The sequence below is a fragment of the mitochondrial genome of Carica papaya (genome assembly GCF_054855325.1).
Source record: "Carica papaya mitochondrion, complete genome".
Taxonomy (NCBI): domain Eukaryota; kingdom Viridiplantae; phylum Streptophyta; class Magnoliopsida; order Brassicales; family Caricaceae; genus Carica; species Carica papaya.
The window spans coordinates 325,001-344,731 of NC_012116.1; the positions used below are offsets into that span (position 1 = coordinate 325,001).

General features: G+C 46.7%; 1 protein-coding gene.

Moving 5' to 3' along the window:
* Positions 15,786–17,315, reverse strand: nad5 (NADH dehydrogenase subunit 5; one part of a trans-spliced gene, as the record gives it). Coding sequence (YP_002608190.2) covers positions 15,786–15,932; positions 16,921–17,315 — 542 coding nt within the window.

The window sequence follows — 19,731 nt, forward strand, 5'->3', positions numbered from 1 at the left end:
TGAATCTCGTCTTTTGGGGAATTTCATTAGTGACCTCACCGCGATCGGGATGCTGCGCGAGTAAGGTTTTTAATTCCTTATTTGAATAGTTAGATTTTGACTGAAACTACAACAAAGGCTTGGGCTTGCTGACCCACGCATCTGAGAAGGAAGATCTAGTGATTTCTGCAAAGGAAGAAGTTGGAACAAAAGATGCGAAGGTTCGCTTATCATGTAAAATAAATCCAAGCGCCAGCCTTTTCGTATAAACCACATTCGTAGAGTACGGTTTCCACCATAAAAAGGGGAAAGAGCAGTTAGCGACCAGAGAGACTACTTCTCAGGCACGTTCCTGACCTCGAAGAGGTGTGGTGGAGTGACTCGTAGCCCCTGTCACCTCCGTAATGGCCCCTTACGGAGTAAGAGCTTCGCGAGGCGGGATAGGGCTGACGCCTCCGCATTTCTTGCATAGGCCCCATCTATGTATGGAACCAGTGGGCACGCCCTCAGTTAACCCTCGCTGCAGGCTCTTGCGGGCAGGTCGTAGTTGGATATGCGTATACCCTTCCCTAAACGGGGCCTGACCACGTGCAGGCTGGGCTACGCTAAACCTGCATTGACATACTTCAAAACTGCTTTTGAGGACCTCTTCCTTAGTATCACCGCACGCCCAGGTTACCTTCCCACTGGTAGTTGGTTCCTGCGAGGTACACTACGCCTGTAGTACGGAATCAATCAGAGGGAGTATTATGTTACATATCTCATGGATTATAGTTCCATCGTTGATGAATGCCTGTTCAAACGAACCCCGCCTTGAGTTCTCGTCTATCTGTACTTTAAAAACTACCTAAAGAGATGGAAGCGATGTGCCTCAGGGACTTGAAAGAAAGTTCTTTAACCAACCCAGTTCAGTAAGCTGAGGAGAGGGCTTTAGCGAGATGTTAATGAATCGGTTCTTGCTCACGACTGCGGTACCATTTCTTCTCTTGTCGTAAGGGCGTTAGCCAGGACGATATCTTCTGACTCGAGGGAAGGAAGTGGCGAAAGGAAGCTCATGAGCCGAGGAAAGGTTCATCATCCGATTCAGTGCCATCTGGGCTTGCTTCCCTTTAATAATAGGCTTTTTTCGGATTACATTTACCTTCTCGATGCGAAAGCTTAACTTAATATAGGAATGGCCAAGAATCATCGATTTCGGAGCTCGTACCGGGTAACTTGCTGACATAAAAAGCTCAGGAGATGTGGCAGAAGATCCAACTCTCGAGGAATTTCTTTAGCGAGGGGGAGAAGAATGCTCTTTAAAAGCTTTCCCGTCCCTCTCCCTACGGTCGAGTAACGCGTCCCTCTCTGACTTTCTAGTCACATAGCCAGCTGCCATTTCGCTTGAAGCCATCAAGACTGAAGGCGAGTCAAGAAGGAAGGGAGAGTTTACAATTCACAACCTGCCAGACAGAAGACTCTTTTGATTTGATAGCAGACTTTCTTTTGTGCCAAAGGGAGTTATAATGCGCTTTGGTTCACAGGTTTGTTTGGTGGTATATCCCGGTAGAGATATAGATAGGCTCTGTAGTCGGGCTTAAGCCAGTTGAACCGAGGGTTTAAGCTTAGGTACGAGCAATAGTCTGATTAGGATGATGCTGGAACTGTGCTCTCTATTAAGAGCATCAAAGACTTCGAACTAAAGAGAAAGAAAGAATAGTGTAGTGTGTAGTTCCTTTGTGCCCAGAGGACTTGAAAGAGCTTCGGATTCTAGTGATCCTCAATTCAAAGTCGTAAGTCTTTCGCTTGACCGAGGGCTCGTTGGTCTTGCTTTCTCTGGAAGAGATCGAGATTCGAATTAGCTCTTTTCGAACTCAAAAGAAAGTGAGTGAGCAAGGCCGTTAAGGCTAGATACGAGAAAGAAAGGAGAGTGATTTCACTTCCGGGAATTAAGTAGAGGATCCCGATCCCGGCTTCCCTATCTTATTCTTAGTCAGATGCCTTTTCTGCTCTTGTCGGAGTAGCTACTCTTGGTGCTTTTGTAAAGGCATAGCGTAAGGAAGCTCCTGCCCTCTTCTTTTTACCGCTGCTATAGAGCTGTTGGAATGGGCACTTTTGGAGGATCGCTTCGGTAACGAATAGATTTGAGAGATGTGTTTTCATAGCCTACTATCGTACCCACAAGCCCATTCTAGGGCTTTAGCCTTTTTTCTTTCCTCCCTCTGAGATAGCGAGAGCCCTTGCGCAGATGTTCTTGCCACTGTTGGTGCTTTAGTTGTACTCAAAGTAGTAGGAGATTAGGACTAAGGGCATAGCTTTAGGTGCGGAGCGTAAGCTGAGGGAGTCAAGTGGTGAAGGACTACGCGCTTCTAATGTCCACATTCGGTCGGTCTTCAAGTGAGTGAGTGAGATGAGGAGTGAAGAGATGGAACTAAAGAGATTCGGGTTCGCCCAAGCCAAGTACCATCCATTTAGCTATCGGACGATCACATCGTCCGCATCGGACCGGCTAAAGCCCTTTTTTGATTCTTCACCCCCGCTGCGGGTCTTCCCATCCCCCTAAATCCCAATCGTATCAGTATGGGATAGGGTATCAGTATGCCCACACCGCGATTTCGTATGCCTTCTTCCCGTCGTATGCCACCTATTTCTCCATTCCGCCCTGACTTCAATTACAAACTCTGACTTCTCGGCCTAACTCGGGCTAATCGACTCCCAGCCTAGCTAGACCTGGTGAAAGCAATCAAGCCAAAGCAAGACTTCTTCCTTCAACGGCAAGAGCTGCAGATGAAATAGCAGTGGTTATTTGACATTTCCCCTTATCTTATTTATTCCTTACCGGATTCCATTCTTTCGGTTAGGAAGGATCTGTTTAAGAAGAAGCAGCTCTTTCATCCGCATCTGGTGGAGGAAGGGGAGAAGGAAGAAGTCTTACCTAAGTAAGCGTTAGGCCTTAGGGGAGTCACTTTCCCAACTATAGCTGAACTTGCCCGAAATCCATCTTTGATCTTCTTTCGGGGAAAGAGTTTGGTTACCATAAGCGGAAGTTCAAACCTTAGATCTCCGATATATAGGATAGAATGTCAGTTTAAAATCCATTTTGGTAGATAGTATGGCTTGAAAATGTCGAGCTAAGACAGACCCTATGTTTACTTTGCGATAGTCTTAGCCTTGACTATGGAATCTGATTTCCCCGCGACTATCTTCCCCTCGAATCCTGGTTGGCAGCAGTATTTCGAGCTAGGGATCCTACAATTCCCTATGAAGCTCCCTGACAACCCCTTCAATCCATCTTTTGGCTGGCAGCCTACATTGAGCCCTGGGACTGATCTTCCCGTTGGCTTTGCTACAGCAGTACTCACAGTGTAAGGTCAGCGGGTAGCATAGCGAAATTCCTCACCGAGATGACTGGACAACCTCTCGACCAGATCGTCCCAGCGGAGCGATTAAAAGCGTCTTTGGCCTTTGAAGTAGTTAGTGCTCTAATTGAGCGAGCCGCGGATCATAAATGATGAGCGTAGCTTAATTTAGCTGATCTCACACCGAACTATAAATATGTGAGTGGCTCTTTATGGAGACTTAGCCCAATGGCTACCACCAGAAGTGTGGTAAGTGACTCACAGGGAAACCTCCAAGTTCTTTCTAACTTCCGACTCTATAAACTTGGATGGCTTGGCTTGCTTGCTTGTTTAGCTTGCCCCCTCTTTGTTTGAATGTGTACAGTTCGAGCAAGCAAATGGCTAGCAGGGTCGAGGAACCACAATGAACGGGACGACAGAAGTTACACAAGAATATGACCATAGATATCAGCATGAGGTTTTAGTATATGCACTGTGTCAATACCAATGCTTGTGTGGAACGCTACGGACGAGTTCGAAAAAGAGTATAGCCCAGCTCGAGTATACGAGAAAGTGGGCAGCATCCCAGATCCGCTAGGGCTTTAATCCAATGGGTTTGGATGTTGGTGAGGGAGCTGATCTCTGTTCTGGATGGTAGGTTCTTTCTTCGAAGTGCTATACACCACTGCCTGGGGCTTTCTCTCTCTGCTCTCATTGCCCCCTATTTGTAAAGTGCCATTCTTTCCTCAGCGCGGTCTGGGCCTTTCTGAGTTAGGACGGGCATCAGGTTGTCTCCTCTAGTCGCTGGTCTGCTTGCTCGTATTGGTTCCGTTTAGGCCTTCATCTTGGTAGCGTGATGTTACCGGTTATATAATAGGGTTCCATCCTTTCTGTATTCGCGCTCTGAATCTGGCTGATTTTCCAGTTCTGACTTGGTGATTGCTATGATTGATATAGAAGGTGGTCTTCCGTGGATAGTGATTCTCATTCGGAAAGGCCTCATGGAATGGCCTTGGAGAAGTGGTTGTGAAAACCTCGAATCTGGACGTGCGCTTGGTAAGGCGCCTACTCCCCTACTAATCAAAGGCTTCCACCTCGAGCATTTGACAAAATCAACGGTTGAAAGACTAATCACGCTTACTTGTGGCAATCATGTCAACTTGGGATCGGGAGCGTGGACCGGTTGGCCTCTTCTCTGGATGCAGACCTGGATCTCAAGCAAGCAGTGATGAGCGAGACAGGTGCAAGCTCGAGGAGCAAGGAGGGCGAGAAAGAGCAGAAGCAGCAGCACTGCCCACCGCAGAAAGAACAAAAAAGCCGCGGATTCTTGCGCCGTCCATCACTCTGCAAAACAGATTGAGCTGCGGGCATCAAGGGACCGAGATTATATGCTGCTGCAGAAGCGGAATCGAAGGGGTTGGTTGGAAGGTAAGGATAGCATGATTGACTGGTTGCGGGTCCCTTTTAGGCAAGAAATACTAGAAGCACTACTGCAAGCTTTAGAGAGTAGGGGCGCGCTAGCCTCCAACTAGTAAAGAGTTTTCCCTTGACTATTAAATTGAGGTTTCTGGAATTTCTTTTGATCAACCGAGTATCGAGCAAAAATGACTTGCTTTACTAACAGCAGCACCTGCCGTGGGCTTTACTGACTAACGAGTTCTCTGTCGCTATCCGTCTAGAAGATAGCTTAAACGGTTTTTCCTGGTTTAATAGAGAGACTTGAATAATGTTGCTGATGCCTTGAGCGGCAAAGCTGAGTTAGCAGCATGAAAGCTGGACGAGCAGGCCAGCACAAGTTCCGCACGGACCGCGTTGAGATCGCTAAGTCCGTGACAGCTAGCAAGCAAGCAGCCCAAAAAGCTCGGAAAAGACACTAAAGCGCGCTCAACGGCTTTTTTGGGCTTTTCGCGATGCCGAGATAACTAACTACCCCTCCTCCCAATGGGCATAGGGGTTACGTCATGTACGAAACTTTCTTTATAGTATACCACTTCTAGCTCGTCATTCTATCTCAGGAGAGCTTTACCGGGGGATGATGAGTCATCCGCATAGGCAGCGGTAAAAACAGCGAGCCTCATGGAAAAAAAACCTTCGCTTCGGTCGGCTAGCTCTCCTCCCTACAGTCGCTTCTGTTCGGCTCCACATGGAAGCAGTGCTACCTGAAAGGAGAGCGATGCTGGCGGCAAGGCTTTCTGGCGGGGTTCGGCATGGTCCTCGAGTACAAGCCTGGGAGGACCAATCAAATCAATGAATCAGATTCCCACTTACCCAGTGGGGATAAAGACTATAAAGTCGACGTTCCTCAGGACTTGCCCGGAAGGGAGAATCAATCTCTCTTTCCGATGCGATATCCGATATATGATGTGATTTGCTATCCCACAGGTTTGTTTTCGCTTTATTTACTAATTAAGGCGAGTTTCCTGCTTTCATTCGAGAAAAGCAGAGCCAATCGGGAAAGATGGGAACTCAAAAAAAATGCTTCTATCTATTTTCCAGTCCAGCTGCTGATTGGATGCTTGACTGAATGCCCTCCCTTTACAGGTTCATTACTCCTCGGATGAAGAGCCACCATCGGTACTAGTCCAGGAGGTCAATACTAGCGAGAGTCCCACAGCTACGCTAGTTCGTTAGGTATAACGTCTTTCGGTCAGCTTTAAAGGCCAAACTAAGCAAGTTCCTTAGTTTGAAGAGCCCTGTGGAGTCAAGTTACGAAGGACTTGGCCGGAAGAGCGTCAATAGACCAAGAGTTGAGAAAGGCCTCGTTCCAGCAAGTGGATGGTGCTTTCTGCCTTCAGCGGGGTATCACCTTTCCTTTTGGTAGTAGGTTGATCTTTGTTTTTCTTCCTCACCCCTTTAGTTATGGTAGGATTGGTCTACCACTCAGCTCATACAAGATAATCGAGTCGAGAACTAGACAGTGCCCTTGCAGGCCTTATCTATCTCCCGTCCACCTTCAAGTTCAAGAGTCGTAAGTAAAGAGATCTTTCCTATAGGTAAGTAAACGATTCCTTCTGGCCTTTCAGCTCTGGTAGCTAAGTCACTCTTCTCTTTCCTTTAGTAGGAATAGACAAGTCTCACTCTTGCCCTTAATAGGAATCAAAATGTGGAGGTCAGCTTGTTTTAAGTCATAAAGGGAATAGGTTTCTGGCTTTTTTTGAGTTCCCTGTTTGAGAGAGCTCCTTGACCTGGGCCTGAAGAAAGACAGGCCTTCCCACTTTTCTAATCAAAGATGAAGTAGAATCGACTGGAGGCGTGATTCTTCTTCCGAGCCACTTATACAGTACAGAAAATCTCCTCTCCTTTCAGTCGAGCTGCTTCGCTCCTCTAACTTTCGCCTTCCACTCTTTTTGTGAAGTATTTGGCTGAAAGACCTCGCTCTTTGATGGGTGGGTGGTCCTTTTCTTTGACGTCAATCGTTTGGCTTACTTGAGAGGCGAGATTTCTCTTTTGAGGTGAATGGGTCGTCCTCTTACTTGACCATGGCATCGCCAACATGAGTCTGTGTTCGGTGGTTGATAAGCTGCTAGTTGGTATTTAGTTTAGGGCTTGTTATTTCCTTTCACTTTTCCTAACGAGGAGAAGGCGGGGTTCTTGGACCAGATGAGGGGGGTTACGAGACTGCTAGGGCGGGCCAGCTGAGAACATGGAGTTTGAGAGAGCCTCCTCCCTTGGGTAGAAAGTGCATATTTGCCGGCCGAGTGAGACTTTCGCCTGGCTAAGACACAAAAAGCACGGGAATAGTGAAATCTTTCTTCCTTTTCTGATTAAAAGTAGCAAGCAGTGCTTCTTTCTCACTGGGATGGAGAACCCGGACCCATTCCCAACTCGACAACCAGAGACAGGCGACGTAGCCTTCAATTTCACTTTATGGGAGAAAAACCCCCTCTAGCGAGATTTGCTTTTCCTCCGTGTCCCCCTTCTTTTTTGAGTTTAGTAGGCGCCAGTCTTCCTCGATTCCCTTATGTATATAGGGCGAGACAAAAAACGTCCGGCCGATGGAAAGAGAATATGTACAAACATCTTACCAGGGAATGCGCATTGACTCATTCTATCTTGATAGAGAGATTTCAAATTCGACGAAATGAAGCACGGAGTGCCTGCTACTCGTTCATCATTCAGACAGATGCGCCTCTCTCCCAGTCGTCCGGGTTCATCGTTCAATCAATCATTCGTACAAAGAAGGGGGCCGGACTGGCTTTTATGGGTAGAATGCTCCTCCAACTTTCTTCTCCTGATGCGGCGGGTTTTTCCGGCCAATCATGGCCGAGCCGACGCCTCCTTTTCTGCTGCCAAATCTTTCTTTAATGGAGGATCCTCATCCCGACCACCAGATCCTTTTTCTTCTAAGTCTTACGCAGCTATGGTGGAAAAAAAGCTCTCGTCCGCCACCTTTACAACATAGCCCCTTCCTTTAAAAAGCCCGATCTCTCATCAAGGGGAGCCTGGTGTGTGCTTCACTTATGATGAGATTCACAGATCAGTAGATCCATTACGCCTTTCTTTGATAGCAAAGTGATCCTCAGGCCGTCCCTCTGTAGATGAGATTAGACCTCATGTTTGCACTCACTGGATAATGAACAGCGAAGTTCATATTGGATTATTCGATCCAAGACATGTTATTATGAGGTTTTCATCACAAGAAGATTTCATTCAAGCTTGGACCCGGGAATCTCTCGTCATTAAGGCTTCTTATTTCAAGTTTCTTTGGTCTCCTTGGTTTGATCCGCGGTTTGAATCTTCTATTGCACCGCTTTTGATCTCTCTCCCAAACCTTCCCCTTAATTTCTTCAATCCAGACTACCAACAATCTATTGCAGGGGTGATAGGTAGGGTTCTGAGATTTGATGGCCCAACGAGAGGGTTGGTGTGGCCAGACCACTGTGCAAATATAACGCTCGCGTCTGCGTGGAGATAGATCTCTTAAAGCCTAGGCCAAATCGGATCTGGTTAGGAATGGGTGCAGGAGGAAAATGGCAGAAAATCATCTACGAGAGAGTTCCTAAGTTTTGTTCCTACTGCATGCTTCGAGGCCACGACAATGAAAGTTGCAGACATCTTCTTCAACCTATGGAAAAAAGAAAAAAAACCTAAAAAGGGTTCAGAAAGCCTTTCACAAAGACCCTTACACAATAGGGCAAGCCCTAAATGAGTAAGGCCAAAGTCAAGGCCTCAGATTCTCACGAAAGCTATTGATAATCATCAGAACAACCAGATCATTATTCAGCCCTCAGATAAAGAGACGTCTACCCACCCAACTTTGGATCACTCCCCAACGGAAATCAATGAAGTAGAAAATGCACGGGATAGCCAATTGTCTTGAGATTTCGAGCACTGATTTGATCGTTCATGATTCTGCTCCATCTGCTCTCAATACATTGATGAATCAATCCACTCATGATGATATCAATGCGAGTCATCCTCCTTTACAGCAGTCTCATTGCCATATCTCTGAGAACAATCATTCTGATATCGTTCCAAAAGAAGAGACATTGGCAGATATCTTTTCGAAGAAATCCTATTCTGTTTATAGAAATGAAAAGATCTTTCTTGCAGTTCTCTCTCTTAAATGCATGCATAGATAAGACTGGGCCCAAAGCATTGCAGGTAAGCAGATCAGCAATGAATCTCTTGAATATCAGCAGCGATAGATATTGTTCTTTCTGGAAGAAGACGAGTAGCTTTCTGTATGAAAGCCTTTCTTGCTTTAACCGTCTTGAAAGAGAGTGAGTGCAAAGAAGGCTCGTTAATCTTCTATTCATTCCTCCAGCTAGGAGGAAGATGTCGATATGGAGAGAAGCCCAAGAATGTGAATAGATAAGAAATCGGGCTCCCCACTTCACATTTTAATAAAAAAGATAGATACCATGCCCAGATGTTCTCGAATACGCTCTGCAGATGAAAGATGACTACCAATAGACTAAGCAGGAGACCCTGCAAACTATAAGAAGAGTGTCGCAGATCCGCTTTGAACACTTTTGATATGTAGGATATCCGCTGTCAGATAGGCTTTCGGTAAAATGTAGCAATGTACCGACGGGATGAAGTACCAAAGCGGGAAAGGCGGAGCTCCTGGCTAACATACGGATACTGAACTTCGCCGATAAAGCTAATAACATCTACTCCTCGTCAGGCCTCAAAAGTCATTGCTACGCTACTCTAGCTGCACTCGTCAGGTCTCAGGTGTAGGAAGCGCCTCTTCTCCTAGCTTGGCTTGAGGAAGACTATGCCGCTTCATCGGAAGGGAGCCACGGGGCGGTAATAGAAGATAAAGATAGAATAGATGAATAGAGAGAATCTTCTCTTTGATGCCGATTTAGAGAGAGTTGTAAAGCCCTTCCTCGTTCACTAGTCACGCTAGTGCTTTGCAAGGCAAAAGAATCTCTCTTTTGAGAAGAATTCATTCCTCAGAGTGCTTTCAGAGTTCGACGGTGCGTAGCCTTACTCCGCTTAGAGAGACTGATTCTTGCTCAGGGAGTTCCTTCTATATGCAAATTAGGACTTTTCTCCCTTCCCTTGCCGGCCTTTCCTATTCTATTTGAGCCCTATTTAGTGCTTGACTTGAGAAAAAGGGTGGAGCTACCTTTTCCTCTTCGCCCGCGCGTCGGTTCTCGGACTATTCCTTGTAGAATGAAGTCCCCGTAGTCAATTCCGGCTATGTGGATACTCATTCTAAACCACATGGGACCCTCTGACGCGAGGTTACCGGCCATCTCGATACTCAAAAGATTACGAGACTTTTCCCCCCACTCCACTTTCCTCGTCCTGAATTCCACCAGATACTGTGCAAGGGAGGTGTCCGGGTTCCCTTTACGAGGCAGACGAGGTTCAGGTGTGCATCCGATGATCCGGTTCAACTCGCTAGCCTAAGTGCCCACGGATAGAGTGAAGATGAGGATAAGCCCACCAAAAACCTATCATAGATGCGGGTACATTAGAGATTCGAAGGGAGTTCCTCTAGCCTTTATCTTCTAGATCAACTCTATAACGCAAGGAAAGGAGATGGAGGAGCCATTAATATTAATATGGACCACCTTTCCCCCTACACGGGAAGCCACCACGACAAAGCTTCCGGGCCAAAGAAAGATGATTGATGTTTTCATTCTAGAAATCCACTCCCATATCATTGGACTCAAAAATCGGTCGCTCATTTCCTCCTATGGCCTATCTTGCGGCAAGGCCCCCTATTTAATTAAAGTAAGGGTGTCAAGCTGTAATAACCTGAAGGTCCACCCGCCTACTCAAACTCAAGAAATCCTAGACCAGTTGATTGAGCTCAATCCCTTAACTAATATAATAGAAAAGAGAGGCAGATGCTATCGGTAGAAAAAGTCTTCCTTACTGGCTACGATGGAGAGATGATCTTAAGCTGAAGCATATAGACCCACCCGAAGCAGGGGCAAGGGGCAAAGCAAGAGCATATCTTCCATCTCGAAATGGTGATTGAGATCCACGAAGCTATAAGCACCGGAGCGAGCACCAATATCACTTGAATTTGAAGGAGCAGAAAGACCTGGAAATGTTACAAGTTGCTCTTTTTGCGAAATGCATTTGAAGGTGGTCGATGCCCCTGTTATTTTGACCATAGGAAGTCCTGGCCATGTCATAAAAGGCAGAAATGGCTATACCGGTGAAATAGAATATGTTACCCTATTTGATCTTTTGCGGACCTTATGACCCCACCCTGAACCGCCCATAATCGGTATCATACATAGCCGGTGCCCACTAAAACCCACCCATTTCCCTGGATCCGCAGATTCAGGGTCTTCGTAGGTTTCGTCTCTATCTTTAGATTCGGCAAATGGTGACTCTTCTACAGGTACGGATGAGGCTTTAGCCTCTGTTGGATGCTGAGAATTTGGATTCATATGATTTGGCGGATGAAAGAGCTTATTCGAATGCAAAGGGATAGCCTTGCTAATAACTTACCTCTCCTTACCGACAGCTAGGAGTGCTGCTACGCTAACTGGCTCTACTAAAGCAGGGAAGAACTAAGACATTGAAAGACGTTCCCTTAGTGCTTCCATCAAGCGAAGCACTAGACTCACTATACAGGAGAACACCTAAAGGAACTATTCCTGCTTCATTCAACTCAGATAAGCTAGTCTAATTCTCTCGGATCAATCCTCGATCTCAGGTATACCCTATTCTCATATAGATAGAGATGCGATTCCTTTTGAATCCGTATCCGTGCATGCTTCAGAAAGAACTTAGTATCACTCCCCTCTCGTCGTTAACCGAACACAGCCCGGGTTTCTTTTCTATCTCGGGTAAGGTCCTTGGCTCGGTCATCATCAACAAAGTAGCGATAGCAGGGTCTGCGTCAAATGAAAAGAAAATAGCATTGGCCCTTTTTCATGCTTATATCGCCACTTCGACACCGTTCATGGGCATTGATTTGACAGCGTTATCGGGTGAGATAATGATAGGAAATGCCCATACAAGAAGTTGACCTTCTAGAATTCATATAATTTCTAATGAATATCTTGAATATCAGCAGCGATAGATATTGTTCTTTTGGGTCAGAAAATTTGAGAACTTCCAGCTATCAAGGAGACGAAAAGCTTCTTCTGATTTTGATCTGACTTCCTTCATCATGGAAGGTAAGAAATTGCTTACTTAAAGGGCTCGACCAATCTGCTTTGTTATCAGATAAGGAACATATTTTGAGCGAGCCCCGACTAATAATCGAAAGGGCTGAAGCAGCTTGCTTGTCCCTTTCTAGTAAGAGGGGCATCCTCATTCCGGTTGAGGAAAATCAGAATCATGAGATTCATGCTCAAGCTGAAAAAGTTGAGAACTCTAAAGTCAAGGGTGGACCTCTTACTAGATCTTAATCGACAAAAGTACGGCAAGATGTAGCTCATCCCCACTTTCAGTAACTTCATGATGAAAGCTCTTATCTTGAATATTCGGGGTATAGCAAGATCTGAATCTCGTAGAAGACTGACTAATATTATAAAAAAGAGTTTGCATAGCAGCCATTCTTGAACCTATGATAGAACATTCGAGGATGCAGCAGATTGGCAGAAAGATGGGCCTCCCTACCCTAATACCAGAAAGAAGAGATGCTTGGTTTATGGGAGGAGACTTTCATATTCTCGCTGAAACTCATGAAAAGCTTGGAGGTCGGCCCCCTGAAAATAATGCGATGCTGGAATTTCAGGAGATGATTCATTCATTTTGATATAAAGGCAGCAAATACACGTGGTGTAATAACCAATCTGGGAATAACTGTATTTGGGCCCGTCTTGATAGAGCTGTGGTAAACATGAGTTGGATCAAGCGATTCACCAAGACTTTAGTTGAGCATTTGCCCAGAACTTGCCCCTGACTTCTATAAGGCCACTCCCCTCTGCTCATCTCCATGGTGGAGTAAGCAGTTGTCACGCAGCTGGAAGAAGCGAGAGGAAGAGAGGCCTTTAGTGAACACATCCGCCGTCTGATTGATTTTCTGTCCGCACGTAAAGGACCTTAAGATCGCCACGAGCAACTTTCTCCCGAACGAAGTGATAATCAAATTCGACATCTTTCGTTCAGGCATGGAAGACCGGGTGAACAGCCCTATGGAGTCAAGGGTGACACTGAGATTGTCACAGTATAGAAGTGAAGGGAGAGAGAAAGGAAGACCCAGATCGCAAAGCACGTAGGAAAGTCATAGGAGTTCAGATGCGGAAAATAGCCTTTATCTTCGGCCTCGGCGCTAGACCTGGACACAGTCGCTTCTTTCTTTGTGCCCCAAGAGAGAAGATTGGTGCTAAGGAAAACAGAGTAAGCAGTAGTGGAGCGGCGATCATCCGGGCAAGCAGCTTTCATTTTTTGAAAGAGTTTGGTAGGGCTTGTTTTAGGTCATAAAGGGAATAGTACTTTTAGCGCGTTCATCTAATTCTGCTGGTCTAGGAGTGGCTCCCTGCTTCGGGAGTCGCCTCCCCAAAATACGACGGCCTGATCAAGAGAGCCAGAAGCTGGGGCCTAAGCCGGAGCTTCTTTCTATTTCCGGGGGGCTTGGCTTGAACCACTCCCATTGAGGTTGAGTAAAGAACTGAAGCTAGCAGCTCCCTCGAGTTCACCGGCGAGGCCCGGGGCCAAAGAATCCATGGAATTGACTTCGTCGTTGCGAAAGGAGTCAAGAAGGAAGGACTAGAAGCCCCTCAGAGGCACTCGAGGATACCATTCTGATAGGGCCCATCCATACTAGTGAGTTAGTTCTGTATCAGAACTGTACGAAAGAACTAGTTCAAAATCAAGGCAGCTATTGGAATGATTCCTCTCTCCGTCCAGATCAAAAAACGGATTCTCGGCTCAGCAGCTAGAACAGACAGGGCGCCTGCCTCCTGGAATTTTGGTTGTCCTTTTCGGATCAGGGCTGGGGCGTATGCCAGGTGACTTAAAAAAGGATAGGTAACCCGCTTCTAATAGTTCGTTTTTTCATTCGGGCTTGCACTGACCGCTATTTTTTCTTGGATTCTGGGGGGATTTGAGATTATGTAGTTGTGTATGGTAAGGTAGGGCTTTCATGGTATTGGTTGGGGTAAGGGGTAAGGAGTCTAGCCGGTAATTTGCGGTAAGGAACTAGGATGTCTTTCCTACCACGGGGATGACCCCTCCTGAGACTTATGGTGATGCGCTCTATGTTCTGGTCTCAGCCCGGGTCCTTGTACGCTGAAGCTGTCAAGTCCGTACGAGGATACCGTTTCAGTTCTTTTTTTCGTTCCTTGTGTCTATCTTTTCTGAAAGGCGGGTCCTCCTAGTGAGTGGGCTCGTCGCCACTAGGCAGTCATCTTTGATCCTGATTGGCCGACCTTTCCGATCCCGAAACAAAGAGAGTTCGGCTCTCTTTTTTCGGTCATTCAGATTCCAAATTCCGTGAAGACGACGGAGAGATGCCGCCTGCCCTTTCCGTTCCTTCTCTTTCGGAGTGGAGCACTCCTCTTTCTTCCTTTCTAATAAGCTTGGTACGTGTTCTGAGCGAGCCTTCGCGTGACGTGAACGGTACCTATGAAGTGGAATCCGTCTGTTTTGTCTTCCACCTCAAAAGGGAGTTGCGTTCCGAGGGACTCAAAATCTCCACTGCTATTGTCAAGCTTGGACATACTTCACACTGAACACTGACCCAATTGAGACCGTGGCCACACCTTGAGAAAAGAGTGATGATGTGGTCAACCCTGGATACGTGGCTCTTCGATGGGGGAAGGACCACGCTAGTCGTCTGAGTGTGTGGTGTGTAGTGGGTGCGTCTTAGTGTCTTCTTACTAATAGAAAGAAATGAGAAAATCTATGATTCTCGTTCTCGAAACTCCACTCTTTTTCTCTTTCAAACTAGGAGGATTGGCATTTGGCCAAGATGTGATCTATCTCTTTCCTTGGTTGGAGTGGAACTTTGGTTTTCTTTAGCGAGGAGCCCTTTCACTCGGCGGACAGTCGAATGATCAAAGCGAAATGCTTTAGGCATCTTTTGAGCATGTTCAGCTTCCAAAATTCCTGGAGTCCTACAGCATTCTCATAGAAAGAAAAGATGGCTAGTATATAACTATTTTGTTATTGTAGAAAGCGATCAGTTCTTTTGATCTTGTTTGGGTTTGGAAAGGTTTCCTTTTTCAATTCCAGAAGTGGAGGAACCTATGTAGAAGAAGCTGTAGAAGAGCACCACCGCGGTTCAGGTCCCAACACATGGGGGATTAATTCAGCTGCAAGGATCGTGAATCAAGGGAAGGGAAGAATGAGACCAGAATTCTGAAGTCACCCCCGACCGAGACCTAGACGGCAACCTAACCTAGTACGTCATAATTGAGAAAGGGAAGACCCCCCCAGAGCCAGAACACGGGCGCCGACCTCTCCGCCACCAGCACAAGTGAATAAGAGAAGATCACGTCTCCGAGGGTGGCGGTCTCGCCATCTACAGGTCGAGTCACGAGATCTAAAGTGCAAATACTCGACGCCGTGAATCAAGAAATTCGGGTGATAGACGAAGGCCTTGGTCCATCGGTGCCTTAAGGGTAATCATCTGCGCCAGTGTATAAAAAGAGATTTTTCATTCTTACAGTAGCGAGGAGAGCTTATGGACAAAAAATGAGGATTCCGGCGGCTTTTGCCACTGACTTATGATCAGTGTTCACAAGAGCGAGACGGTTCAATGTCTTACAATGTTCAAGCAGCATTCTTGTCGGAAGGATTTTTGAGGAGGCCCGGACACCTACCGAACATCCCTGAAGGATGGAACAAGATGATGAAGAAGGCGGCGAAAGTATGGAGGAAAATCTTGAAAGAGAACAAGGAGATCCGGGGAGGCAAGGAAGTAGTAGAAATGTTGAAGAGGAGACAACCCGCTCTTGAACTTAAGACTATGCGCGTCGCGTGTTCGATCTAGCAATCTTGGACAATTGTTTTGATGAGCTGTCACTAAACTAAAAAAGAGAGAAGAGAAAGAACTGGGAATTGGCGCCTGGTTGCTTGCTTACCAAGCTATCCTGGCAAGCTCCTCCAGTTCGATTATTATTCTTGACTTGACTTATTATAAAAACTACTCACTATCAAAATGAAAGACGATCGATTATCTACCCAAGAAGATAGAGAGTCCCACATACGAAAAAAGGTCACAAATAGAGTTGAACCAAGTAACATTGCAAAGGCATAATGATAGTAGGGTCGGGATATCCCCGCCCTCCGAACCGGACGTGAGGGTCTCCCCTCATCCGGCTCTCTGCAGGGGAATCTCCACTCACTGCTTCCCCTAATATCCTCCCTTTACCACATCATGGGGGTTTACAGGAGATCCCAGAGGCTCGCTCGGAAAGGCTGCTATACCATACCTTTTGACTCAACTCTACTCTAGTAGTCACTAGACTCACTATAGTAGTCCGTCCGGCTGCTCTTGCTGAAATCATTACTCTTCATTTTCCCGTGCTCTAGCAATTGCGCTCCCTAGACCACTACCATGTAGTTAGGTAGGGACAATCAATCCGTAGTGACGGAATGAATGGGGATCCCTATCAATATCAAAATGAAGAATTTATAAGACGAGTTTTCTCCCTTTCTCTCAATCAATAGATGTATCTGGTCTGATACGGTACAGTACAATACGAGACGATGGAATGCAATGGGATAGATGGTAGAGGGATGCCTGCGCCCAAAAGCGATGATTCACTTGTCCCCTTGTCCATAGGGACCCCGTGGCATACAACCGAAACGACTCCCGCTAGATAGCCGCCCCTATCTCTCTTTTTACAGCCTCGTGGACGGACGAAAGAAGGGAATTTACAGAAGGGGGCAGTGAAGGCTCGCGAAGTAGACAGCAAGCAACAGCTTTTCAGCCCCCTTGACTTGATATTAGATTAGTAAAGGGAAGGAGACTCTCTCATGATCTTACGAATCTAAAGATCTCAAAATGGAAGAACGGGCTCTTTTGCTCGCCCTTATCTCGTCAGGGGCGTAAGCACTTCACTCGCTAGGGGATGGGATTCATTCACTTGCATTCCTGCTAGCACTACAAAAAGCTCCGGTCTTAACGCCCTTACTACTGCTGTGCAGCCTTTCCTCGGGTTCGTAGAGTCGGGTTTCCCGTTTACCCACAACGGAGGAGCCGCCCCCACCAGGCAGGCGGCCACGGGTCATAACGCACTCTTCGCACAACAAATCCACTTTGAAGTTGACTTATTCGCTCGGCCAATCGTCGAAATGTGTACGAGATACCATAAGGGCCCAATATCTCAATAGCACCTTTGTCTAAAGCTTCGAATGAGACTTCATATCCGAAACGCAGGAACGATCTGACTAGAAAGTCATTCAAAACTTGATCGAAGAACCAGCGTTTATTGAAGAAGCTATAGAGTCGATTACAAAAAGTACTAGTTTGAAAGGCTCGTTGGAATTGATCCGCTACGGGATTTACATTATACGCAACAAAAGCACCTGAAGTACTAAACAGAATAGGTATGAGTTTGGTAATGGTTGGAGCAGCAAACTCGGATTCGGCAAGAATCTCATTTTTTGGTAGTACGAAGGGGGAATTGGCCCAAAAATGGGATAGGGGTCAAGACGCAGTCGGGCGCCGGTGGCTGACTCAAGTGCCCCCCGAACCGCGCGAAATGGTCGCCTATTACACGGCTCACTAACTCTGGCTGGGGTGGGGGTACCTATTATTCGTCGGCGGTCCGGCTTAATTACGAAGGAAATGCTTTCTGAATCTAGAGAGTTCCCTTTCGTTAAGCGCATCGAGCCAGGAGTGGACATCATCATCTGCAGAAAAATCCAGATCTTCTTTCATCATTAGCTTAGCTAAAGTGGAATAGTATGACTGGCTTTCCGGAAAATGAGACGAAACCGGCTTTTTCGAAATGATCAACATGCGCTCAAAAAGACCTCCTAAACCCCCCTGCCAAGTGACCGAGTTTAGTCTGAATTAGCTGTAGAAGTTTATCCTGCTCCGGGCTTACTTCAAGGAAAGATAGGATTGGGCAATTCCGCCGGTTCTGGAGCTTACCTTATTATTATGAAAAGGGGAAAGGGCTTTTTTTTATAGAAGTTGAGTAAGGGGGCGGAGCTTGAGGCTTCTCAGCCGCAGGAACAGGGAACGAATCCTCCAAAAATGGAATGAGTTCACAATGACTATCACAAGAGAGCCGCCCCCTCATCACTGACCGCTATTTTCTTCTTGGATTCTGGGGGGAATTCACAAAATGCTTTCTGGCCTTTCTTTCTATTGATGAAGAGGTGACCTCGTGCTCTTCAAGAAATGAAGGCAAAGGCCCCCCCGAGCCCGAGTTTTCCGGGGATCTTGGAGGGGCACCAAATCAAGGTTTTTCTTCCGGGGCGAAACAAAAAGTCTTCAAAAAAGGCGCCGGAGCCGGAGTTGAAAAAAAACACACTTTTTCGACAGGAATGCATTAACAAAAGTGCCCTTCCATATAGATCGTCGTGGCATGAACTTTGTCAATAGATTCAACCTACCCTTTTTTCTAGCTCCTATTGATCTTGATTAGTTCCAGCTTGTTGAGAGTTCTCTTTTCTTTCTGAATCGGACCCTTTTTTAGACCGTCTCCTGAAAGACCTGCTTATCCCGCATGTGCTTTCGAAGCCCCCCCCACTCATTCAATCACTTGCTTGTGATTGCAGCCATTCCCCGAAAAGGGAAAGACGAGGGTCGCTCCCGTTCATGTGACGAACCGAACATCGTTAGGTCCCAAATTCCGCGAACCACCAGATCTAGACCAAGATCTCCATTACGTCGTACGATATCTCGATCCGAAGAACTGACTTTCAGTTGTAAGTCATCCATTCTGCTTCTATCTAAAGTGATGCTAGGCTGCTTCACACAGGTGCGCTTTGCTCGGCCACATGATGAACATGTTTTGAGCTAACTGCATGTCGAGCGCTTAAGCGGAGCTTGTGGTCACTCGTTCCTCGCTTGTTCCAATCCTAGTAAAGAGCTTCAGATCCAATTCTACACTACATACGATATTCCATTCCGGCCCTCACTAGCTCTTCGCTTGGTTGTACAAGGAGCATGCCCGAGGGGGCTACTACGCTCACCGCGCACTTGCATCACCACCTGAGCTTCGCCCAGCTCCTACGCCTACCACGAACTTGAATCATCACGTGGCTGCTAAAGCAAGCTAAGCTTCACACGGCCCTGAGGAAGCCAAAAGACCCTCTCCTCTCACGGCCGAAGGCGTAGAAAGACGTTGGAGAGCTTTTAGATCCCGCCCTAAAACGCCCATTCTCCTAGAGTTCCGAAGTGATCCTCATTCTCACCGCAGCCTTCTTAAGCCGGGCAAGAATCTCATTTTTTGGTAGTACGAAGGGGGAGCAGAATCGTATCTGGCAGTGGTTCTTCGGATCGATCACAGATTCTCGGCCCCGTCGTTTGGCTTCCACTCCAGTTGACCTCTCTTCTTTCCATCCCCCCGTGAGAAGGTAGAGAGCAAAACCAACCCAGCAAACCACTATGACTATGCCCCTATTAGTCAAGCATGTACTTCTTGCAAGGCTTGCTGAGCTTCGTCATGTGACAGACATCGCAAAAGTAGTCCGTCGAACTATCGCCGATAGAGGGCATCGTTCAAGTATACGATTTTTGAACCCTGATGGGTTTCGCAGTCGACCATTTGATAGCCCTCTTCCTGAATATACAGAACTAATAGGGCTTCGATGAGCCCACTTCAGAATAAGGAAGGGCTTCTTGAACCCTTCTAAGCAATTAGAAGAGCGCGGAATTTGACCTCCCTCAAATGGATGGATCTGGGATTGATTGTGGAATCCAAGCAGAGAGAACCCGGGGCGGGCAGGAAGATAGGCTAGGCGGAGTAGTCGCTCTGGAGCAGGTTCTTCGACTGGATCAATGCATGTATTAATCCTAAAAAAATCCCGAAGGTCTAGTCTAGAAAAAAGTAGGATTTGGTTGGGTTAGCTTTTTGGTAGGAAAGGCGGTCACAGGAAGAAA